The 26,875-nt window shown below is 42.2% G+C and overlaps 1 protein-coding gene across 4 annotated transcripts in view; it reads left to right on the plus strand.

The window, feature by feature from the left end:
* The window catches only part of AFG2A (AFG2 AAA ATPase homolog A), a 312,752-nt gene that overhangs the window by 231,131 nt on the left and 54,746 nt on the right, over positions 1-26,875 (plus strand). For 2 of the 4 annotated variants that reach the window (XM_073341065.1, XM_073341067.1), the window contains one exon: positions 21,919-22,083. In XM_073341065.1, coding sequence (XP_073197166.1) covers positions 21,919-22,083 — 165 coding nt within the window. Of the gene's footprint in view, positions 1-21,918; positions 22,084-23,050; positions 23,266-26,875 lie in introns of those variants that run through there. The other 2 variants (XM_073341066.1, XR_012158550.1) reach the window with 2 other exon arrangements.

Below are 26,875 nucleotides of genomic sequence, written 5' to 3' on the forward strand. Positions count from 1 at the left end.
CTGAAGAACAGATTTCAGGTGCTTACAAGACAGATCCACCACAAGACATCGTCATTGACATGTTATGGTCCTTTTTATGTGATAGTGTCATGGATATTGCAATAACTGTAGTTCATTTCCAGGAGAGCATACATAAAGTCTGGGTAAGTGAGAACACACCACACAGTTGAAAGAAGAGCCAAAGCAAATGTGAACTCCTCAAAAACACCTTCAAGAAAAAAGAAATGAAAAATCAAATATAAAATGAAGGACAAAGCTCTAAAAAGTGGTGCAAGAAGAGGCAAGAGGAAATACATGGAGAACATCACCAAAGAAGCTGAAGCAACTGCTGAAAGAAGTAATAATAAAACACTTCATGAACTTCCAAGCTTACACCAGCTGGAGGGCCTGTTAAGGATAAACAAGACCTTAACAACAGAAAGAAAACAAAAAGGGTGATAGAGCTCTTTCAAGAATCGTGTGAGGGCCATACCCTTACCCTATTAAGGAGGAAGTTAACGAGCTTTTTTGGGCTTGGCCAGCACTAACTAGATGCACCTGCAATACTTGCTCTGCCTGGAGGGAAGAAGCTTTAAAAAAGCCTGCCACAAGAAGGGGCAGTAACTAGGGAAGACTGCTGTGCCTCAGAAATAGCTGATTTCAGGGATAGATAGATAACAGAGGTAGACAGTGGCTGCTCCAGCTACCCCTAAAACTGCTTGGACCAGGTACAGTCCAGGTGTTACCAAAAGGGCAGTTCTGGTGGTGTAAAGAAGGAGTCTAACCTGATCAGGACAATAAAAAGCCTACAGACAAGCCAGGGCCCAGAGAGGTGGTGGCAGGTAGACTGCTGAAGTCCGAGCACCTTTCCTTTCTTTTTCCTTTCTTTACTTTGTTTCTCCCTCCCCTCAGCAAGGGGGAAAGGAACTCTTGTTTTTGAGAGAGAGACACTCTTGTATACCCTGAGCAGGGGAAGGACTCTGTGAGTGTTAGAGAAGGACTCAATCCAAACAATGGTGCGGTTGGACATTCAAGGGGCACCCACCCTTCACAAGGCGGTAAACAGACCAAACCCACAAACAAACTGTTGACTTTTAATAAATAAACACCCAGAACTAGACATCATAATATCTCAAAGCACAGTCAAAAAAGCGAAAGACGCAATAAAAAGTGAAAACCTGGGAGAGCTGCAGGTGAAGACCAATGCATGGGGGAAATGTTGAAAGCTTGTGATGAGAAGACCATTAGTAAAATCACAGGTTTCAGAGTAGCAGCCATATTAGTCTGTATCTGCAAAAAGAAAAGGAGTACTTGTGGCACCTTAGAGACTAACAAATTTATTTGAGCATAAGCTTTCGTGAGCTACAGCTCACTTCATCGGATGCATGCAGTAGTAAAATCACCTAACTTTTCAACAAAATGTGGGACCAGAAAAAGCCTCCAGAGCAATGGGGAAAAGTCATTATGGTCAAAATACAAAAGAAAACTTATTGAAGCAACTGCAGTAACTGACAAGGTGTTACACTCCTTTCAGTGATAGTCTTCTGTAGTATTATCTTAAGCAGGATAAAAGAAATAGTTGAGGCAAAGCTAAGGCTGGATTTTGACACAGAAGATCATATGTTGACCAGATTTGAATCCTAAAAATAATCATCGAAGAGGGCGTTGAATGGCAAAACCCACTTACCATAAACTTCGTAAGAAAGCATTTGACAGCCTCCATTGCACTTCACTCTGGAACATCTTGAAGTGTTATGATATGCCAACAAAAATAATTACCAACATCAACGCTTTATATTAAGGTGCAGCATGCACAGGTAAGTAAATGCAGACTTGAGGGAATGGTTTAACATAGACACTGGTGTCAAACAGGGATGCATTCTCACTTTTCCTGGTTGGTGCTGCCATTGACTTTATTATGTGAATAGTGTGGAAAGACAACACAGACAGCACATGGTTTAAACACAGGCTAGAATGTTTAGATTTTGCTGTTGATGTAGCTCTTCTCAGAGACAGCTCAACTAACATGAAAGCGAAGACCAAAAGACTGTCCAGCCAAAAAAGACTCAGTTATGAAAAAATCAAGAAGGTTCTATGAAGAACCCCAGGAATTCCCAACTCAGAATTATGTTAGAAAGCAAAAGAATAAAAGAGGTAAGTCAGTTCACATATATTGGCTGTAACATGCAAGCCAATGGGGATACCTCAAAGGAAATAATGTCACAAATTAGCAAGGTGGCATCTGCATTCACCAGCTTAATGTCCAAACTATGAATCTTCAACTCAAATATAATTTCCACCTTAATATATAGATGTGAACTTGGAAATCTACCAAAGTTATAAACAGACATCTAAGTGCCTTCAAAAGCAAATGCCTCAGGAAAATCTTAGATATTAAATTGAATCAATTTATAACAAATGCTGAGATTTGTCAGAGATTTCAACAACTCTTTATCTCCAAAGTTTTCCAGAAAAGAAGATGGAAATTTCTGGGATGTGTTAAGAATGAAACCAGAATAGAGATGGAAGATGGAAATTTCTGGGATGTGTTAAGAATGAAACCAGTCCCTTTACATGTCCCTACAGCTGTCTAATGGCATGCTCTGGCAAGCATGCCATTAGATAGCTGTAGGGACATGTAAAAGGGACTGACTGAAAGGATCTTTCCATCAAACAATATTTAGAAAGGGAAAACTTGTGGGACTTAAAAACATGGAGGACATGCAAAGAGCAGCCCAGATAGATAGGATGGCAGAGCCTTGTTCAAACCCTAAGTGATATATAATGGCACAGGAAGGATTCCAATTCTGGTGGTTCCTTTTTTTTTTCTTTTTTTTTTTAAAGGTCCAATATTTCATGCCTTACTAGGGTCTAGTAACATTTTGTCAGACCTGTAAAATGCTCACAATACTTGCTAAAGCACTGCTCCTGGACCAGCAGCTAACAAGGATACATTTGAATCCAAGAGTCCAAGCAGAACCATTTACTTGCACCCAGCAGCCACAACCCAGGCATTATAACTTACCTGCACTCAGCAGCACCCAGAAGCCCCTAGGACCAGCTCTTAAAGTGAGTTTCAGCCTGTATTAGGGAAGAAACCACTAGGTAGTCTTCCTGCAGCTAGATGAAGGAAATCAGCGATTTCCTGCCTACAGCAGTGAGAGGGATGTCAGCCTTGGCCTGTTCTTGTAGCATAGCATCTTAGTGCGTGACTTAGCCAGTCCACCACTGTTCTTAATTAGGCTATGTCTTGAGTATATTAATATCCTGGCATGTAACTATCTGGGATTTTATGGCTGAGCTTGCACTTCTTTGTACTAACCACACATTTTCAGTCTTTGGCACCATGTCACCTGCACGCTTATGTCAATGGACGTCCTCATCAACAAGTCTGACTCTTTCTTTCCTTGAATATTCTTTCCTTGAAGGCCGGAAGGCAGACACACTGGCGAAAACAAGGCTCCTTAACTGTATGGCCATGTTCAAAAGCATGTGTAGCATGACTTCCACTTCTACAACAAATAATGCTCTAAAGAAAGCACAATCTTTTGTAGATAATAAAGGGTTTCCTTTCTACCATTCCTTTTTATTCTTCCCCCCACCACCACCCTTTTTTCTTATGTTAGAATAATACTAGCTAGATGGTCAGGTGAAAAGTGTCATCTGTGAGAGTGGGTTCATTTGAACTCTTTGTATGTATGGGCCAAGAAATAATGGGTTAAAAGCCTACACCATGTCTTGTGATTACTCCCATTTGTACTGATTCTGGGGAGAGGTTGCACCTTTAGAAGATGAGAGATTAAATCAAAGTTTTCCTATTTCTGGTACCTGTACAATTAGAAGATAAAAGTTCCATGACTTTTCTTTGAAAAGAGGAAGGGATCACCTTGGTGTCCTGATCAGCCCTCCTCTTCCATTATAAATAGATTTAATTGCCCAGGCTGTGGGCTTGTTCTCTCCATGTTCCATTAGCCTGCAGTCACTCCACTAACAGTATCTAATTCTTTGCTTTATAATGTTCTTTCAGATCCCTTGATTAAGAAAAGAGATCAGATTCACTTTTATTGAGTTTTGGCCAGTATAACTGAGACTTATTGATTTAATTTTAAACTGCTTCTGGAAACCAGTCCTCTTTACCCTTCTTCATCCTCCTCAGAAATAGCTTGTTGCACATGTCCGTTGTGTTCTATGAACATTTCATGTAGCTGTGATTTGATAGCCAGATCTGTAAAGTTTGGTCACAGGCCAGATAAGCTCTGCAGGATTTTTGTTATAGGATACTCACAGAAGTAACTATGTATAAGCAATACAGAAATTGATACAACTAAAAGTTATATAAAACATATCATGTGGGTTTTCTAATATGTCTTCCTTTCACGAAAAACATTTTCACTGCTGTTTGTCATGCCCTAAAATAGTTAGATCTTGAGAAGAGCTTCGAAGCACATTTAGTTAGCAGAGCTTCTTGGAAAGGTGTTATTAAGCAGGCACAGTCATAACTGACCTGCTATGTACTTTGTCATTTGAGGATGACTGCTTTTCTGAAAAGAATCTTATCCAGTGCTGGTAATTGAATCACTTGAGGCAATGGTAATGCAAAAGCATAGGATATGTATGAAAAATACTGTATTATGTGGTAGATTTTTGTTATAGCTTTCAAAAGCTTTTGAAGAGACTTGCAATATTTTGGCTGGAGTTCAATACTCTCTTTCTTTTCCTACAAGGAACGTTTTTTTTTTCCTCTCTAACATGTCATTTTGAGGTTATACAGTAACATCTGTCAGAGCTATGCTAACCTCTGTCATCCAGCTGTTGAGCTGCGGTATTTTCCTTCCTTTTCCTTCTCTTCCCTCTCCCTCTCTTTTTTACTCCCTCAGAAGGGTGGGGGGAGAACCCTCCCTCCTTTTATACCGAAACTTCAGGTGGAATGAAGTGGTTATAAAAGCATCTATCAACATAGCAGTCGCTTGCCAAGCCAAGTATTTGGGTTGGAAGTCATGCCTTCCCAACTGCTTGAAAACAGGAAGTATCTCTGTTAAGTGATGGATAGCTCTACTTTGCTGAGAGGAGGAAAAGGCTTTTTTCACCTCTGGGTCAATAAATGAGTTCTGCATTTGTTCCATGTATGTAAAGAGAATTTTACGAGACACACACACACACATGCATATATGTGTGTGTGTGTGTGTGTGTCAATCTCTGGCGGGATATATAAAACTTAAAAAACAAAAGAAAACCAAAGCGCCCTTTATACATGAGCAGCCCCTGTGAGAAGCCAGCCCAGGCACATCTTATCCCAGTGATTCCTGTAAAGCACTCAGAATCTGTCAGAAACAGCCTGCAGGATGGCAACGGCTCCTGGGTGATTAATTGCCAAGAGAGTCTGGTTCCAGGTTCCATTACACATAATTGTTATCTTTTCTAAAGGGGTTCTTTTATTAAAACCCCCACCCCAAAAGGAGGGGGGGAGTAACTAACATTCCTGAGGTTTAGCACTTCTTAGTTAGGAGTACCAAGGAGTTGCTTTTGTAAACAGGCACCAAAGAAAGCGTGTTAAGTTGTTTGTTAGCTGATAGATTTGTGGGGTTTTTTTTATTAATTTTAATTTTACTGAAAATCATTTTACTAGAAATCAAGGAGGAAGTGCTATCTATCAATTAAAGCAGAAGACTAGGAGTCAGGACCCTGTTCTCTATCAAAAGCTGACTGTGTACCCTAGCAAGTCACAAAGGGCTAGGTTGTCCCTAGATATAGACCGTATATGGCTATATGCAGGAAAGTAGTGGGAAGTAAAGACACCCTCACCTCCTGCTCTGAGTGTGGCTGAACTAGGGCTGCATATCTGAAACTTCCATCACAAACCAAGATGAAGGGAGTGGCCAGAACTACGAGTCTGCTCCCCTCCATACACTGGGCAGCAACCTTGGCCAGGCACAGGGGAGAGAGAGTGAGCTGTACCCTGAAAAATGGCAAAGTGACTTATTCCTCCTCAAAGTAAGATGAGAACAGGGGAGAAGTAGTGATTGTGAGCTCCTCCTGTGGTGTTGAGGCTTAGGGATTGTCTACACTACCGGCTGGATCAACAGGCAGCGATCGATCCATCGATTTATCATGTCTCGTATAGACACGGTAAATTGACCGCCAATCACTCTAGCATCAACTCCGGTAACTCCACCTCAATGAGAAGCGCAAGGGGAATCGACGAGCGAGTGTCTCCCATTGACACACCACAGTGAAGAGACTGTGGTAGGTGGATCTAAGTACGTCGACTTCAGCTACGTTATTCACGCAGCTGAAGTTGCGTAGCTTAGATTGATCCCTTTCCATTGATCCTTTCAGACCAGCCCTGAATCTCTTCATCTGTTTATTCATCTGTAACATGGCTGCCCATAGATGTTAAGGCTAGAGAGACCATTATGTTCACTAGGTCTGACTACCTGCCCCATGCAGACCATGGAATTTCTCCCAGTAATTCCTGCATCATGCCCATAACTTGTAGGATGTTTACCTATCCCCAAAAGATAATAGGGCTTCATTTATTAGCTTCCCAGTTACTTCAGTGGGAGTTTTGGGTGTACAGGGAACACACAATAGGACCTGGATGCTTAAGAATCATATACAGTACAGAACTTGGGACTCATCAACACACAATAGGACCTGGATGCTTAAGAATCATATACAGTATAGAACTGTACTCAGCAGAGGGAAGCAGTGGAGGCAAAAGACATATCTGGCTTCAAGATTAAACTTGATATGTTTATGGAGGAGATGGTATGATGGGATAACATGCTTTTGGCAATTAACTGATCTTTAACTATTCACGGTAAATAGGCCCAATGGCCTCTGATGGGATGTTAGATGAGGTGGGATCTGAGTTACTACAGAGAATTCTTTCCTGGGTATCTGGCTGGTGAGTCTTGCCCACATGCTCAGGGTTCAGCTGATTGCCATATTTGGGGTCGGGAAGGAATCCAGGGCATATTGGAAGAGGCCGTGAGGGTCTTTCGCCTTCCTCTGTTGCATGGGGCCCAGGTCACTTGCTGAAGGATTCTCTGCACCTTGAAGTCTTTAAACCATGATTTGAGGTCTTCAATAGCTCAGACATAGGTGAGAGGTTTATTGCAAGAGTGGGTGGGATTCTGTGGCCTGCATTGTGCAGGAGGTAAGACTAGATGATCATAATGGTCCCTTCTGACCTTAATATCTATGAGTCTATGAGTCTAAGAGGATAAAATGGACAGCTGTGATGCAATCCCTAAACTGGATGCCCTTCTTTCATAGCTAATTAAAAAGTCTACAGTATTCCTGTATTTTCCAGTTTTGGCTGGTCAGGAAATATTTTGGCCTTTCTCATGATATTTCAGTCCTGTTTCTATCTGTTTCTATCTGTTTCTATCTTCAACCAGGAAAAACTGAGGGATACAAGCTCATTTAAATAGTGTAGTACTCTTCTCAGAACAGTTTCAAGTTTGATTTCTGTTTTGCACAAAGATGTTCAGGACAGTTTTACTTTCTTCAAGCAATTTTGGCAATCCCCATTACGATTCACATTTATTTGTCACCTACACTTCTGTTCTAGTTCACAAAAGTTGCTGGATGTGACTCTAATTTGCAGTAAAACCAAGGGAGCTCAACAGTGCTCTGTTTATCCTGCTGGCAACATAGTATATAGGAGGAAATCTTGTTTCTTGAAAAGACAGTTTCCAATATTTTAGTTTATCCCTGCTTTATGTAAAGATGAGTCTGTTCTCCTGCTTAATGGAATAATAGAATAACATTGGGTTTTGATACAGTATGGTAAACATGGATACAGAATGCTGAAAAGGGATTGAAGATCTATTAAGCCAATGATATTGAGTATTTTATTCCTTATTGCTACAAAAAGAGAGTCTCACTTCAGGCTGTACTGTGAGTTATGTAGAAGGATTGTACTCTACTGACATAATGCATTGCAGCAGAGTACAACTCAAAACAGTGCTGAAGAAAAAAATGTCTAAAAATACTGATATGTCTCTGTTGTACTAACAGGTATCAAAGAGCAATGGATGGCATTTCCCAGTTGACTGTGAGGGATAAGTTATATGTAGGTTTTCTTAGGTGTTTTTCTGCTCCATCCTTTTATTGTTTTCTCTGCTGACTATTTTGAAATAAACATTGTCTCTGTTTGAGTTGTGTTGCATCTCGCTGGGAGATCAAGCCGTCTGTTTCCTTGCTTTTATTATTACATTTTGTTAATAACCATGTAAAATGTTCCTGCCCTGTTCACTGCTCTTCACAAAATACTGCCACTCGATATTGCACATTCTTCCTGAACACCTGCTGTCAAACGCATCAAGTCTTTTCTTGTCAACTTGCACAATGCTCCAGGTCTTCAGTAAGACTGACGTGACAGAAATGTTGTGTAGCCTGATTTTTATATAATGTGAATTCCTTGTATAAGAACTGATAATAGAAGAATTAAAACATTTTGGAGGAATTATTTCTTTGTGACCCAAATAATTTAATAAAATTCTCATTTATTAATGCAATAGTTAAAATAATTGTTCTTAAATAGGTTTAAAAATCATACTACCCCACTCTGAGTGCAAATTTAGATGTTGTGTAACAAGAACAGAGATATCTGCAGAAATCTTGGGAGAGTCAAGAGGGTAGTGGCTGGCGAATAGGTCTTCCAAGTAGAGAACGGGTAGGAGGTGTTGCATGAGCTGAAGGTGGTGGAAGCTTTCCCCCCCACACCCCCCCCCCAGTCAAGCAATTTGAGAAACCAGCAAAAAGAGTCTCCTGTACCACCTGGGAGCTGCAAGTACACTGGCTCCTCTCATTCAGGCTTCAGGTCAGGGCACAGCACCAAGATAGCACTTCTTACTGTGGTTGATGACTCCTCCTGTCTGAAGACAAAGAAATTATATTCATACTTGTCCTGCGTGACCTCTCCTTGGCATTTGATACTATTGATCATCAAATAAACTGCAGGGGTGAATGGAAATGCCCTGAAATAGCTCAGGTCCCTTTGCAATTAAACTGCGAGGGGCATTATGGACAACGGTTCTCCACCTCCAAACCTTTCACCTCTGTGGAGCTCCACATGTCACGGTCCCCCTGCCAGATTTGCAATGTGTATGTATAGCTATTGGGGAAACTGATAAGACAACACTGACTGAAGGAGCACGACAGTGAGTTTTATGTCTGCTTTATGTCACTCATAATAACACCATCCCCCAGCTCTCTTATTGCTTACGCCCAAATCAGCTGCTGGATGAAGAGTAGCTGGTTAAAGCTGATCCCAGGCAAAACTAATATACTGATATAAAGAAGGAAGAACTTCAAAGAACTTGCCTCCTCTGTAATGTTTGCTCTTGATTGTCAGTCCACAACCATAGTGTGCTTTTGGAGTCCTTTCTATTAGATGCTCAAATAGCAATCATAGTCAAAAAGATCCATTCCCGTTTGCAACTGGCCAGATGATTGTGCTTCATCCTAACCCAGGCCTAACATCAGGCCATGATGTTCTATGCATCCTCTGGACTTGAATATTTCAACACATTGTTATTAAGGAATTAGGAATTAAGACATGCACTCTGGAAAAAAAAAATCCAGCTGATGCAAAACACAGCAACTCATCTATTACCAAGACAAGCCAGTTCCCATTGAGTTCAAATTCCAGTTCAGGGTCTATGTCCTACATCACACACACAGACACAAAGCCCTGGTAGAGTTCCCTATGATTGGATGCTCACCAGGCTGTTGCATTTGTGCCTGCTTTTTAACCCTCCTGAATCCGAACAGAGTCCAAATGCTGCCCTTGGTTGGGGAATCTAGGCACACTGTTGAGGTATAGGTCCTCTGTCTAGCACCCTCTTCTGAGAGCTGAGACCCCCCAGGGACTAGTGCTGACCTCTGATTCCCCTATAGCTTAAGGACACCCCTTCCAAAACTCCGGGTGTCTGGGTGCTGTGGGTTTCCATGTCAACTCTTGAGGGCTATGTGACTGGAAGTGAACAGATACACAGGCAGGCTTTGCACAGGATTTCAAACACCATTATGCTTTACTTAATGCAAGAGATACGTGGGTCTAGAAAAAATAATAAACACAGCTGTATGGTTTCCCTGTCTGTTTCCTCCCCACTCTGGAGAGTTCTTTGAGCTTGGGCAGAGTCCTCTGGGGTGTCCAGGATCCTCCACCTGCAGTTCATGGCTTTCCTTCAGAATCATGGAGTCCCTCTCCCTCTCTGTGTCAGCTAGCAAAATGACAACTGCACAGATAACACTGAACATGAAGGGGTATTAAGTTCAGGAAGTAACCTAATTTAAATTGCAGGATTAGTGTGTTGAACATTCCCCATTGTAATGAGTCTCAAGAAATGGGTTCTTATATTAAAGTAGGACATTTTTCCTTTAAATTACCTTTCCTACAGAATCTATATAGTGCATCAAGAAGGTAGTTCAGTCCAACCTTAGAGCCCATTGGGATCAGACCTGAAATGAGAGTTAGAGAACTGAGAGAAAAGGTGGGTAAGGTATATCTTTTATTGGACCAACTTCTCTTGGTGAGAGAGACAAGCTTTCCATACATCTGCCTCAAATAACACTTCTCAAATTAAAACATTTGAGAGATTAAGGAACATTTTTTTATAAACAATAGTATTTTCATTTTAATTGAAAATGTTATATTATTATTTGTGACGGTACATGTTACTTGATTATCATTTCACTCTTCTGAGCCCTGGTGCCCCACTGGATGCTACTATGCAATCTCTGTTAATAAAATGTTCCATAGCCTGCAACCAGTAACCTATGGCTTATGTGCATTCAGGCCTCCGTTTGACACCTGCCAACATCTTATGACAAAAATAAACACATATGCATAAGTATTGCTTGATGGTATATAGGGTTTCTACCCAAACTCCAATTAATTAATTGTATGCCCTTCTAGCCCCAAATTTTGTATCTCTAGCACCTCACCATAAATTAATTATGTACCTCCTAGCCTTACATCAATTTATTCTGGCCCCATCAGCCCCCACTAGTAATTTGTGTGCTTCTAGCCCCAAATCAATTTTTCATATTTCAGCAGCAAACAGTTAATTCTATGCTCCCCACAATTCACATCAGCCTCTTCATCTTGCACTCCCCTTTGTTCCTGCTGCAGCTGTGGTGGAAGCTCCAGGGATTCTTCATTACCACTTCCTCATGTGGGGCGAGGGTGAACTCCAGTGGCTCTTTCCTTAGGAACATAAGAACGGCCGTAGTTAGTCAGAACAATGGTCCATCTAGCCCAGTATCCTGTCAATGCCCTTCAGGGCTGGGGGGGGGGGGGGGTGTATGGCGCCAGTGCTGGATGCTTCAGAGGGAATGAACAGAGCAGGGCAATTAGCAAGTGATCCATCCCTAGTTGTCCAGTCCCAACACCTGGCAGTCAGAGGTTTAGGGACACCCAGAGCATGGTGTTGCATTCATGACCATCTTGGCTAATAGCCGTTGATCGACCTATCCTCCACACGCACCTCTAGCCCTGAAGCGCAATGATCAGTTCCAGGGATTTATCACCCATGCATGCATACACACACACAGCGCTCATGTGGGACAGGGGAGTCGGCTCCAGGGGTTCTTCAACCCCTCTCTCTCTCCTGGCCTGGGCTTGGAGATTCAGGGGGCATCTTAGCCATTTTTTGTAGGAGAGAACAGAGTGACCTGGAACAGCTGGGTTCTTTCTGCTTCCTCTTCGACACACCTCTTTTGTAAAAATAGTATCTGCTGTTCTTTCCTCCCCCACCCAGAAACTGCTCTCAGATGCTTAGGGAAGGGGAGAGAGCTCTGACTACCACCTCTGGTTACCTTCCCCAGGGGTGAGGGATGGAAGGTAGTTTTCCCTGCACACCCAGCGGAGGAAATGAAAACCTGTAGAGATGTCAGGTGTGTGGCTCAGGAAAGTACTTAAGCATGTTCATAAAGTTAAATGTGTGACCTAAAAGTGGTTCATGTTCTCTCAAAGTAAAGCACAGTAATCATTCTGACATCACAGATAAAACATTAAAAATTCTACCTACATACAAGGCCTTGTCTACAGTATGAGAAAAGGGGTAATTTAAAAAAAATAAAATCAAGTTAGCTAACCTGATTTGAAACACCACTTAGTGTAGACACAGTTTAAACACCTTTAAAATAATGTTAGCTGGTCACGGTGTATCCTAGGGAAGAATCTAGATTACAGCAAGATCAGCTCGTGTATTTGTAAAGGTGTTAAACTGTGTCTGTGCTAGGTACTAAGTGATGTTTCAGATCAGATCATTTGATTTAAAAAAAAAAATCCCCCCCTAACTAGACAAGGCCTAAATCAATTAAAGCATTCCTTGTAACAATCTTATTCCAATGGACTGCTAGTCTATATTAAATCTGTGGTCATATGGTAGTTTTCATTGTGGAAGACTCACATTTGATTTTAAGATTTAGCCTTTTATTTATTGTGGTACGGTTGGCTGGTCCCAGAGAGAGATCCAGCAGGAAGGAATTACAGTTGCTGAGAAGCATAGTCAATCTGAGAAGGAGGTGAGATTTAACAGAGACAAAATGATTGGGGTTCTCAGAAGGAAAAATAATCTTGTAGCTAAAGAACAAGCCTGGGAGTCAAGAGATCTGGGTTCTTAGCCTCATAACTGCCATGGACTTTATGTGACCTTGAGCGAGTTACTTAATTTATCTGAGCCTTAACTCCCCAGTGCGAGTAATAATGCTTAGGTACCTCACAGGGGTGTTGAGTTTCAAACAGCATTTGTAAAACACTTTATAATTCTTGGTGAAAAGTGCTCAGGAACACAAAGAACTATTCTTATGTGTGTGCATACCAATATATCTTTTTTCACTGCTCTACCTTTCACCAGGGCTAGCACAAACCTCAGAATCAAGCAACTCCCTCGCCACCATTTGTCTGGTCCCTTGAAGAGCTTGGATGTAGGAGAAAGTTTGTCTCTTAATCTCTCTGTTCCCATTTCCCAATCTGTACAATAACTATTCTTCCTCTCTTCCCTTTGTCTTATTGATTTTAGATGGTAATCTCTTCAGTGCTGGTATTGGTTCTTATTATGTGTGTAACCAGCAACTCGCACAGGATGGCCCTAACTTGGTTGGGGACTCCAAGCACATCCATAACTCAAATTTAATTTAAAAAATTCTCTTTTAAGAAGAAAATATAGTAAAGTCAAGGCCAAAATATGACAGTATCTTTTATTTGGGCCATCAATTAGAAATTACATAAAACATGAGGCAGTCTGAAAAGACATTGAAGTGAAAAATGGTGCTAAAAAAGGCACAAAAATAAATATGATATTCACTGCATTTCATCTTTAATTGTTCTGCTTTTTGAATTTCATTAGATAACTTCTTAGATCTTAGAATTTAATACTAATACTTTTTAATACTGTTTAAGTACCACTTTCACAATTAAATAGCAGTCATTGTCATTCCCTATTATTAGGCTAATTGTATCCACAGGAAACATCCTAACTGAGTAGGTTTCCTTATTAAACCAACCCTACGTTTCATGAAGTTCACCATTGTACTCGTGAACATTTCAGGATTTCTGTGTGTGATAAGTTTAGCTATAAGCATTTCCTTAGGAGCAAGTGGAATGCAATATAATACCGAATATCCTACCTTTTGTAGTGGTTGGCTCACTACAAAAGCAATTTTCCCTCTCTTGGTATTGACACCTCCTCATCAATTATTGGGAGTGGACCACATCCATCCTGACCTAAATGGCCTTCAACATTGGTTCTCCACTTATAAGGTAATGCCCTTCTCTTCATGTACCAATATATATTTATGCCTGTTTCTGTAATTTTCACTCCATGCATCTGAAGAAGTGGGATGTTTACCCACAAAAGCTTATGCCCAAAAAAATCTGTTAGTCTTTAAGGTGCCACTGGACTCCTCAACATGTCTACCCCTCTGAAACTTGCCACCTTCCCAGGCCATTCTTGAAACTTGCAAATTCCTCTATCAAAAATGTTGAGGAAAAAATGGCAGTGTCCTGATATAAACATGATGTTGACATTGAATTACAAACTTGTTGCATCGTCTCTTTAGTGTGTCAAGTTCCTAAATAAACACACCAGTGCTGCTATGGGTAGCTAGTTGGAATTCATTGTATATAGTGCAGCTTCTCTAGTTGAGAATTGTCGTGTTTTAGTTTTAAAAATAACAGGACATCTCTTAACATTCAGGATACATTTTTCCACCCCAAAGCACCACAACAGTCTTTTTAAAGCAACTTTAGGAAGGGTGTTAACTTGATCAACGCTGTGTAGGAAGGAAGGCTCTTTCCTACTATTTTTTCAGCATGACTTTCACTGACATGATCAGGCTGGGAAAAGACTTATTGGCTGACAGCCCAGGACAACTATGCAATATCTCAAGTCAGCTGGAACTCAAACTACCCTGCCCAAGGGAGAACTGTAACATAAAAAGAATTCAGGTTATAGGCTGGATCTTATAAACATTGTCCAGTTTAAAGTGTATTTAAATATTATTTATGTGCATTCAGCATGTATATATCTCTCAGATGCTCTATCAGCAAATAAAACATTAACAATATTAAACCATTTCTAGACTTGTTCAAAAATATCAAAATGACTCCCTTTGATCTCACAAATTAGGCAACTGACTCCTTATAAATATTTATGTTTACTTAGGAATTAGCCCTTAAGTCCTTACTCAGACAAAATTCCCATCACCTTCAATGGGAATTTTGCCTGAGTAAAAGACCTCCGAATTGGTCCAATAATTCAGCTTAGCAATTTTACATATAGAATTCAATGACGGTTCCATCTTGGGGACAAAAATAATGGAGTTCTTAAAGGGGGCATTTACTATTATTATTTTCAAGTTATGAATTGAGGTATACATTCATTCTGGTTCACAATGGAGTAGGTTTTATTTTCTTTTTCTGTTTTGTTTGTATTTTATCTTTGATGCACTTTTAGTGCTGCTGACATAGCTTTAGTTTTTATTTCACTGCTCTACTTTAAGTTTTCCTCTTGGAAAGACTTGAGCAAATACTTAACATACATACTGGGAGTAGTCGTACTGAAGCCAAAGTGACTACTTACAGTGCAGAAAGTTATACATGTGTATTAAGGGTATGTCTATACTACGAAATTAGGTCATGTTTATAGAAGTCGATTTTTTAGAAAGCAATTTTATACAGTCGATTGTGTGTGTCCCCACATTCATGCACTAAGCTCATTAAGTCGGCAGAATGCATCCACAGTATCGAGGCTAGCGTCAACTTTCAGAGCATTGCACTGTAGGTAGCTATCCCACAGTTCCCGCAGTCTCCGCCGCCCATTGGAATTCTGGGTTAAGTTCCCAATGCCTGATGGGGCAAAAACATTGTTGCGGGTAGTTTTGGGTACATGTCATCAGAAAGCAACGGCAGACAATCGTTTCACGCCTTTTTTCTGTGCAGGCGCCATGCTGCTTTCAGCAGACGGTGAAGTAGGACTGCAAACTTCAATCCATCGGTGATCTTCCTGATAACACCATCCTGGCCACTATGGATGTAGAAGCCCTCTACACCAACATTCCACACAAAGATGGACTACAAGCCGTCAAGAACACTATCCCCGATAATGTCACGGCTAACCTGGTGGCTGAACTTTGTGACTTTGTCCTTACCCATAACTATTTCACATTTGGGGACAATGTATACCTTCAGATCAGCGGCACTGCTATGGGTACCCACATGGCCCCACAGTATGCCAACATTTTTATGGCTGATTTAGAACAACGCTTCCTCAGCTCTCGTCCCCTAAAGCCCCTACTCTACTTGCGCTATATTGATGACATCTTCATCATCTGGACCCATGGAAAAGAAGCCCTTGAGGAATTCCACCATGATTTCAACAATTTCCATCCCACCACCAACCTCAGCCTGGTCCAGTCCACACAAGAGATCCACTTCCTGGACACTACAGTGCTAATAAACAATGGTCACATAAACACCACCCTATACCAGAAACCTACTGACCGCTATTCCTACCTGCATGCCTCCAGCTTTCACCCTGACCACACCACACGATCCATCGTCTACAGCCAAGCTCTGCGATATAACCGCATTTGCTCCAACCCCTCAGACAGAGACAAACACCTACAAGATCTCTGTCAAGCTTTCTTACAACTACAATACCCACCTGCAGAAGTAAAGAAACAGATTGATAGAGCCAGAAGAGTTCCCAGAAGTTACCTACTACAGGACAGGCCTAACAAAGAAAATAACAGAACGCTACTAGCCGTCACCTTCAGCCCCCAACTAAAACCCCTCCAACGCATTATTAAGGATCTACAACCTATCCTAAAGGATGACCCAACACTCTCACAAATCTTGGGAGACAGGCCAGTCCTTGCCTACAGACAGCCCCGCAACCTGAAGCAAATACTCACCAACAACCACATACCACACCACAGAACCACTAACCCAGGAACTTATCCTTGCAACAAAGCCCGTTGCCAACTGTGTCCACATATCTATTCAGGGGACACCATCACAGGGCCTAATAACATCAGCCACACTATCAGAGGCTCGTTCACCTGCACATCCACCAATGTGATATATGCCATCATGTGCCAGCAATGCCCCTCTGCCATGTACATTGGTCAAACTGGACAGTCTCTACGTAAAAGAATAAATGGACACAAATCAGACATCAAGAATTATAACATTCAAAAACCAGTCGGAGAACACTTCAATCTCTCTGGTCACGCGATTACAGACATGAAAGTTGCGATATTACAACAAAAAAACTTCAAATCCAGACTCCAGCGAGAAACTGCTGAATTGGAATTCATTTGCAAATTGGATACTATTACTTTAGGCTTAAATAGAGACTGGGAGTGGCTAAGTCATTATGCAAGGTAGCCTGTTTCCTCTTGTTTTTTCCTACCCCCCCCCCTCCCCAGATGTTCTGGTTTAACTTGGATTTAAACTGGGAGAGTGGTCAGTTTGGATGAGCTATTACCAGCAGGAGAGTGAGTTTGTGTGTGTATGGGGGTGGGGGGGATGTGAGAAAACCTGGATTTGTGCAGGAAATAGCCCAACTTGTTTATCATGCACATTGTGTAAAGAGTTGTCACTTTGGATGGGCTATCACCAGCAGGAGAGTGAATTTGTGTGGGGGGGTGGAGGGTGAGAAAACCTAGATTTGTGCTGGAAATGGCCCACCTGATGATCACTTTAGATAAGCTATTACCAGCAGGACAGTGGGGTGGGAAGAGGTATTGTTTCATATTCTCTGTGTATATATAAAGTCTGCTGCAGTTTCCACGGTATGCATCCGATGAAGTGAGCTGTAGCTCACGAAAGCTCATGTTCAAATAAATTGGTTAGTCTCTAAGGTGCCACAAGTACTCCTTTTCTTTTTGCAACCTATCATTGTCATCCACTGCTTCCGCTGCCACTCTGCTCTCCTGATGCTATGAGTCCACCTCGCAGGTCCTCTATATGACTGTCATCATCCACCACTTCTGCTGGCACTCTGCTCTCCTGGTGGTCTCGCAGTGCCTCTTCCACTGCAACTCTGCTCGGCTGATCTTGTCTCGCCGTACCACGGCAAGCGTGCAGCCCGCTCAGCTGTTGTGTCCTGGCAGCGACCTGTGCAGTAGGTCTGCAAAACTGGTCATCCAACCACTGCTTCCCCTGCAACTCTGCTCTCCTGCAGACACCACACCATGGCAAACTTGGAGCCCACTCAGATCACCACGGCAGTTATGAGCATTGTAAACACCTTGCGTATTATCGTGCAGTATATGCAGAACCAGAACCTGCAAAAGCAGGCAAGGAGGCGATGACAGCACGGTGACGAGAGTGATGAGGACATGGACACAGACTTCTCTCAAAGCACGGGCCCTGGCAATTTGGCCATCCTGGTGGCAATGGGGCAGGCTCATGCCATGGAACTCCGATTCTGGGCCCAGGAAACAAGCGCAGACTGGTGGGACAAGATAGTGTTGCAGGTCTGGGATGATTCCCAGTGGCTGTGAAACTTCCGCATACGTAAGGGTACTTTCATGGAACTTTGTGACTTGTTTTCCCCTGCCCTGAAGCGCAAGAATACCAAGATGAGAACAGCCCTCACAGTTCACAAGTGAGTGGCGATAGCCCTCTGGAAGCTTGCAATGCCAGACAGCTACCGGTCAGTCAGGAATCAATTTTGGAGTGTGAAAATCTACTGTGGGGGCTGCTGTGATTCAAGTAGCCAAAGCAATCATTGAGCTGCTGCTATCAAGGGTAGTGGCTCTAAAAAATGTGTAGGTCATAGTGGATGGCTTTGCTGCAATGGGATTCCCTAACTGGTGGGGTGATAGATGGAACCCATATCCCTATCTTGGGACTGGACCACCAAGGCTGAGCCAGTACATAAACCGAAAGGGGTACTTTTCAATGGTGCTGCAAGCACTGGTGGATCACAAGGGACGTTTCACCAACATCAATGTGGGATGTCTGAGAAAGGTACATGACGCGTGCATCTTCAGGAACTCTGGTCTGTATGAACAGCTGCAGCAAGGGACTTCCTTTCCAGACCAGAAAATAACCGTTGGGGATGTTGAAATACCTATAGTTATCTTTGGGGCCCCAGCCTACCCCTTAATGCCAGGGCTCATGAAGCCATATGCAGGCACCCTGGACAGTAGTCAGGAGCTATTCAACTATAGGCTGAGTAAGTGCAGAATGGTGGTAGAATGTGCATTTGGACTTTTAAAAGCTCGCTGGTGCAGTTTACTGACGTGGCTAGACCTCAGCAAAACCAATATTCCCATTGTTACTGCTTGCTGTGCGCTCCACAATGTCTGTGAAAGTAAGGGGGAGATGTTAATGGCGGGGTGGGAGGTTGAGGCAAATCACTTGGCCGCTGATTATGTGCAGCCAAACATCAGGGCGGTTAGAAGAGCACAGCAGGTTGCGCTGTGCATCAGAGAAGCTTTGGAAACCAGTTTCATGGCTGGCCAGGCTACGGTGTGACAGTTCTGTTTGTTTCTCCTTGATGAAAACCCGCCCCCTTGGTTCACTCTACTTCCCTGTAAGCCAACTGCCCTCCCCTCCCCCCTTCGATCACCACTTGCAGAGGCAATAAAGTCATTGTTGTTTCAAATTCCTGCATTCTTTATTAATTTGTCACACAAACAAGGCAACACTGCACTTCAAAACTTACTGAATGCCAGCCTTCTGTTGCTTGGGCAATCCTCTGTAGTGGAGTGGTTGGGTGCCTGGAGCTCCTCCCCTCCCCCCCCCCCCCGCTTTTTGGGCATCTGGGTGAGGAGACTGTGGAACTTGGGGAGGAGGATGGTTGGTTACACAGGGGCTGCAGTGATGGTCTGTGCCTTTTCTGCACCTCAACCATATGCCGGAGCATATTAGTTTGATCCTCCAGTAGCCTCAGCGTTGCATCTTGCCTCCTCTCATATGCTGCCGCCACCTTTCCTCTTGATCCCGCCACCTGTCCTATTGCACGTCCCTCCTGTCCTCGCGTTCATTTTGTGCTTTCCTGGACTCTGCCATTGTCTGCCTCCACGCATTCTGCTGGGCTCTTTCAGTTTGGGTGGACTGCATGAGCTCAGAAAACATTTCATTGTGAGTGCTCTTTTTTCGCCTTCTTATCTGCGCTAGCCTCTGGGATGGAGATGCTAGTGGCAGTGTTGAAACATTTGCAGCTGCGGAAGTCAAAAAAGGGAGAGTGAAACTGAAAAAGACACATTGGCCATTTAAAAGGAGGGGCTGATGTTTTCGGGTTAACGTGCAGCACAAATCCAACTCATCCCCCCACACACACACACACACAATTCTCTGGGATGATCGCTTCACCCCTCCCACCACTGCGGGGCTAACAGCGGGGATGATTTCTTTTCAGCCACAGGCAAACAGCCCAGCAGGAACGTCCACCTTTGAATGTCCCCTTAATAAAATTCCCGTATTTCAACCAGGTGACTATGAATTATATCACTCTCCTGAGGATAACACAGAGAGATAAAGAACAGATGTTGCTTGAATGCCAGCAAATACCGGAACCACATGCTGCCATTCTTTCTTATACAATGATTCCAGACTACATGCTACCGGCGTGCCGTGGTAAAGTGTCCTACCATGGCGGACACAATAAGGCTGCCCTCCCCAGAAACCTTTTGCAAAGGCTTTGGGAGTACCTCCAGGACAGCTTCATTGAGATGTCCCCGGAGGATTTCTGCCCCATCCCCAGACACGTTAACAGACTTTTCCAGTAGCTGTATTGGCCGCGAATGCATCCCAAGTCTTCAGGGCAAATTAATCATTAAACACGCTTGCTTTTAAACCATGTATTATATTTACAAAGGTACACTCACCAGAGGTTCCTTCTCCGCCTTCAAGGTCCAGGAGCCCACCTTGGGAGGGTATTGGCTCCAGGGTAATAAACAGTTCGTGGCTGTCGGGGAGAACGGTTTCTCCGCTTGCCCTGTGTGCACTGTCTTCAACCTCCCCCTCCTCATCATCTTCCTCGTCCCCAAAATCCTCATCCCTGTTGTGTGAGACTCTCCCCTTGCAGGTGTCCACAGACGGGGTGGGGTAGTTGTAAGAGCATCCCCTAAAATTGCATGCAGCTCAACGTAGAAGCGGCATGTCTGGGGCTCTGACCCTGAGCGGGCGTTTGCCTCTTGGGTTTTTTAGTAGGCTTGCCTAAGTTCCTAAGTTTCACTGCTGCGGGTCCCTGTGATAGTCTCTGTCCTTCATGCCCTTGGAGATTTTTTCAAATATTTTGGCATTTCATCTTTTGGAATGGAGTTCTGATAGCACGGATTCATCTCCCCATACAGCGATCAGATCCAGTACCTCCCGTTCAGTCCTTGCTGGAGCTCTTTTGCAATTCTGGGACTGCATGGTCACCTCTGCTGATGAGATCTGCACGGTCACCTGTGCTGATCAGCTTGCCACACTGGCCAAACAGGAAATGAAATTCAGAAGTTCGCAGAGCTTTTCCTGTCTACCTGGCTAGTGCATCCGAGTTAAGAGTGCTGTCCAGAGCGGTCACAATGGAGCACTGGGGGATAGCTTCTGGAGGCCAATACCATTGAATTGAATCCACACTACCCCAAATTTGACCCGGCGATGTTGATTTCAGCGCTAATCCCCTCGTCGGGGAGGAGTACAGAAATCGATTTTAAGAGCCCATTAAGTCGACAAAAATGGCTTCATTGTGTGGACGGGTGCAGGGTTAAATCAATCTAACGCTGCTAAATTCGACCTAAACTTATAGTGTAGACCAGGGCCAAGACTTTGCCAGATTGGGGACTTAGATTGTAGCTCTCTTCGTTTGTTTAATTTGTGTCCTGTGGCACAGGAGAAGAAAAAACTGTTCCACTGAGATCGGACTATACTGATGATCAGAATTATTAAGCTACAGAGTTCGTGAAACTTCATGTTTTTCGTTATTGAAACTGAATGTCATTGGTTGCTGCCTACCATTACCTTTTCTGTCTTTAAAAAAAAAAGAGGGGGTTAAAAGGATTACCTTTCTTTCTGTTCTAAAGACTGACAAGACGTTAGATCAGTGCAAAATAACAAGGATGTGTAACATTTATATTTTCTAACTTTATTGCTGTAGTTTTAATTGAAGATCATAACTTGTGGCAAGAATAGCCATTTATCCATCTGTCAGGTTCCAACACTCCTTGAAACAAGTCTTAGATTATTTTTAGGAAAATGTCAGTTATACTTTGGTTTCAATACATGGCTCTATTGGAATCTGAGAAATAGCATTGGTTTCTCTTCATTTACTGAAAAATCCTAATATACAAGCATAATGCTATATATTGATGGCCTAACTGTTAGTATAATCAGAGGGAAAAATCCTCCATGTGTGATTTTTATTATTGAGTTGCTTCGTTTTTGTTAACTGGTTTTGTGTGATGTTTTCCTTATAGGCTTTGATGAGACCTGGACGAATTGACAGCATCATCTATGTGCCTTTGCCAGATACCAAAACTCGAAGAGAAATCTTTAAACTTCAGTTTCGCTCCATGCCAGTCAGTGATGAAGTCTGCTTAGAGGAGCTCGTCTTACAGACGCAGAAATATTCAGGAGCAGAGGTAAAACGTTCTGTACTCTGCTGGTGGCTGGGGAGTGAAAACGCAGAACTATCCTTCTGAAAAATCTAACACAAATACCATCAACTTACTTGAGTGAGGGGAATTCTAAAGGCAAATATATATATACCTACTTGAGAATACAATATTCTTTCCTTATTTGTCAGGTTCCTTGGAGATTGCCCAGAAAAAATAGTACAGTCTTAGGCTGTTATCTTTACCATGAAGTTCCCACTGCACCAGTGGTTCCAAACAAAGCCATGGTCATGGGGATGGGATGGATGGATGGTCCCTGGGAAGATGGCTGTATTGGAATCATGCTAACAGGAAATTTGGGTTGTGGGGATGGGCGCAAACTTAGTGTGAAGGCACAGGTCCTCTGAATGATTGGCTCTGGCCTCCCACAGATCTATGGGCATCTTTAATGTTTGATGGGTGTGGAGGGAGACAGCCATGGAATATTGTGGGGGAATCTCTATGAGGAGTTAGTTTCAGACAATTTCTTCCCCAGCACCCCTTTATAGGTTTCTCTGTGAGAGAGAGCAAGGTAGTTCTATTTTCCAGCTTACAGAATTCCCTATGAAAAGGTCAGCTTTTGTCTGCAGATGTTACACAGTTACCACAGTTCTTTCCTATTCTAATAATAGGGGGAAAACTCATAGTTCAGATACTGTTGTGTGGTAGTTGCTGATAAATATTGGCATTTTAATGGCAACCATGTAGTCCTTGCTTACTAGTTAATTCAGTTTCTCTGTAGAACCTGTGATCCTTTCCTCATTTTATTTAGTTAAATTAAATGTTAAAAAAAAAAAACTGTTAAAAGAATGTTATTATGGTTGCAAAGTCAAACACTCAAAAATTAGGAAATGCCAGAATTAAGGCTGCCCAGGCCACCTTCATTTGGTCCCCTTGTGCATATGCAACATGACCTGGGTTTTAATTATGTAATCACTTACTATTTTTTCCACAGGACCCCTGCTTCATTCAGTGTACAGGATGGACAATGTTCTAAAAATTAATAAAGGCTGTGTCGTGAATGAGGCTCTGGTGTATAGGACCTGTGTTGTATTTGTTGCAGAAGAACTGAAAAAGGGTCTTATAATGGAAAATGTTGGGCATGCTTAACTATTGGCATGTTACGTGCATTGCCTATACTTAGATTCTACTAGGACAGTTATTGTAGATGGAGGTGGTAGGAGCTGCCTGTAGTTAAGGTTGTCTAAAACTTTCTATTGTAAGAACCTGTTTTCAGTTGCTTTTCAACTTGCCAGTCTTAAACCATTTAGGCTGAAATTTTGCATGTTGGCTGTCTGCCGCAGAACGAAGATAGGAAAAACGTGTTGTTTCCCACATTTTTAAAAAAAAACCTCTTGCAATCATTATGTTGAGAAGCGCTAGCTCCTCCATGCTTTGGAACAAGGACTGGAAATTTGGCATGATGCCTGGTATCAGGGATGTGCCTCTTGCCATCTGTTGTGAAAATTCACCCAAATTTGGCCAAGTTATAAGCGTCTGAGAAGATAAAATAAAATTTTTGAAAAGTATCCTCTCCCCAGAGTGCAACTGCTGTGCATGATACCAGAAATTCAGGATATTTGGGGGATTCTATTGAACTTGACTCAGCTAACGCACAAGTGGTGACTTCCTGTAATTTAACTGATGCTCACAGAGAAGCATCTGCCCCTTGACTGTGGCTTTGTGCAGAGTCAAAATCAAAATAACCTAACTTGTCATTGATTGCATCTGCTCAAAAAACTGTTCTTGGGATAGCATATATTGTAATCTTATTTATGATGGTGTTAATATTTTTATTTTTTATTGTTCAATGAAGTATAGTAATAGTGACAGAGAAAACCAGCACAAAGAGAACTTCTAAAGTGAGTGTTCCTTGGAAGTGTATGTAAAATGTCTGATGGTTGGCACTGACAGTGCACTGTTTCATTAAGGCCTTTTCTTCCTGGTGTCTCCAGTTTCCAGCTTTACAAATAATTTCCGCTGTTGAATGGCAAGTTCCCATATCCACTGTTCTACCCTTTTGTATACCAAAGAAATAGGAAACACACTTGGTTTTGTGTCTATAAGATGCTGTATAAATAGGGAGCTTCTTGTAGAGATGTGTTGAACTATTGCAAAATGAGCTGAATAGATAGTGAGTAATACAGATTAATCTAAGTAAAAATAGCACAGTGAGTAATAATAGCATTCATCTAGCCTCCGTGCATGGCATTTTTTCAGATCAGATATTTGTATGTTTTCCTATCATCACTTATGACCCTCAGAAGTATCTCTGTTCATCTGCTGGGTGTGCGTGTTTCCTTTCTCTTAATGAACATATTTGTTGTTACATCCTCCTTGTGCCATGGTTAGTGCACAGAGTGGAAACTCATCACTCCTTGTCATTATCTAAAGAACATATACATAAATGATGTACCAAGATAGTCTGCTAAATAATGTACATACTCTCCCATTTATCCGAATGGTCTGGGGGACATCTGAAACTTTTGGATAACCAGGCATGCAGATAAACGGAAGTGCTATTTTGAGCTACATTTTCACTGATACAGAAATACGGGAAATGAAGGGAGCAATGCAGATGTTTGCTTAATACTATGTACTTTATTACAGAGTAAATAAACAACTTTATTGAGTCTATTAAAATATCAAAATTGTATTATCACAGTGGACATAATTTAATTCTGAATTATTTATCTTTTTTATGAAAATGATTCATCACAGTCTGTCACTTGTCATCATTGTGCCAACGGCTGCAGCAAATCTCTGCAGCTTGTCCCTTGCCTTCCAGCTATCACAGATGGTGGAGTTACCAATGTTGCAGTGGTGCACTACATCAACAACTTTTTCTCCCCTTTCTAGGACCTTTGGAATCTGTAGTTTCTGTTTTAGATCCAACACAGATTGTTTTCTTTTGACATTTTCCTGCCAAACTGCTCTTGCATCTGAAACAGGATGCTGCTAGGTCTCAGTAGCTGGAGGTAACCGCTCAGAACTGCTATACAAATTCAAAACTGTTGATTAGTGCTAACAGGCACTAAGAAAGTAATTGACATTGTATTGGTGGCTGATTAACTCATATGGGGCTGCATCGGGGACACAACGTGCATTCGGATAATTAGGAGTTTCTGATAAAGGGAATTAGGATAACTGAAATTTTACTGTACTTATTTTTCAGCATTTCATTTGTGAGAAGAACCGACATAAATAATGAGAGGAAGAGTTACAAGTAAATTGTGAAGTCCCCTCCTTCCCTTATAAGTGTAATGCTAAAATCAAAAAGTTCATATTATTTAACTGAGAGTTTGTCATGTGTCAGTCTATATTACACAACAGATATTGGACCAAACAAACCCCTATAACTGAACACCCCCAAACTCTGGAGAGGTTTGGTTTCAGATCTAATCTTAACGTCTCAGGCCCTTGTCTAGTTACACAGATGCTGATGTATGTTCAGCATATATGCTTATGGCTCCTAAAATGCCTAAAGTAAACTTAAAGGATCATTTGAATGGCTTAAAGTGTGAGTGACATGAAGTTGTTTTGACAAATGTTTGAATACTGTGATTGGATTCGCCTCCTGTGCCAAGTGATGGAGTGAGGAAGAATAAAGCCTTCTAGGAGCCAGGACCCAAATCTTTGCTGAAGTGTGTGCCCTCCCTCCCCAAACAGACTTCTCTGGCTATAGACCCCCCCCCCCCTTAAAGGCATTTCCCTTTTTCTAAGAATTGCTGGCAAATTTTCCCTGCAGTTGCCAGGACCAAGCTATTCACATGGTAGGTCTGTCTGCAGCCATGCCAGGTCTGGCTTAACCAGATGTCTATCTTGCCCCTGCTTTTAGGCTGGATTACAGTCTCTCTAAAATGCTTCATATTTCTTGAAAGCAGTCAGTCCCTTCCCCTGTTTCCAGATCCCTTCTAGGAAGTTCTGCTGACAATCCTCAGAGCTGCTGCCTTCTGACATAGCAGAACCACTAAAAGGAAGCTGTGTGACTCTGCTCTATTGCTACCTTCATCCTCCTCTCTCTCAGTATGGTAGTTTGCAAGTTTTTGGCAGTGGCTTGTTTTAGTGTCCATACAGTGGTGGGTTTTTTTGTAAATTCTGAATTTCAAGAGCCTAAAGTCAAAGAAACTGCCTGATGATGCCTTGTATCAGAGGAGTAGCCATGTTAGTTTGTATTCACAAAAACAATGAGGAGTCCGGTGGCACCTTAAAGACTACCAGATTTATTTGGGCATAAACTTTCGTGGATAAGGAACCACTTCTTCAGATGCAACTGTACACTACAGTTTTTTTGATGACACCTTTTCACTGTTGAGCATTTTGAAATATGAGCACTTATTACCATTTCCCTCCTGATTTACACACCAGGTGACAGTGAAATCACTTTCATTGAATTTCAGTTATTTTGTAATGAAAACTTCACACACAGTCAGCTGTTTTCTTCATGCACCAGGAATATAGAATGGTGGTGTATGGAGTGACAGGTACATTGAAACCGAGGTATGCTCATGGTTATTGTGACATCATTGGAATCATACTGAAACCAGAGACTCTCAGGACTTGAGCTCCTAGCCTCCACATATGCAGCTGGCTGGTGGAAGACATTGCAAACCTAAATAACACCAAAGAGGCACAAATTCAAGAGATCTACCAGAGAAATGAAGTCAAGCATTGCTGCAGGTGCAAGGGACAGGGAAGCCATTAGGAAGAAGTGAGATATGTGCATCGATCCATGAGACCCCATTGAGCACCCAAGAACAATAATAAAGGGTGTCAGTTG

This window comes from Lepidochelys kempii, chromosome 4 (assembly GCF_965140265.1).
Source record: "Lepidochelys kempii isolate rLepKem1 chromosome 4, rLepKem1.hap2, whole genome shotgun sequence".
Classification (NCBI taxonomy): Eukaryota; Metazoa; Chordata; order Testudines; family Cheloniidae; genus Lepidochelys; species Lepidochelys kempii.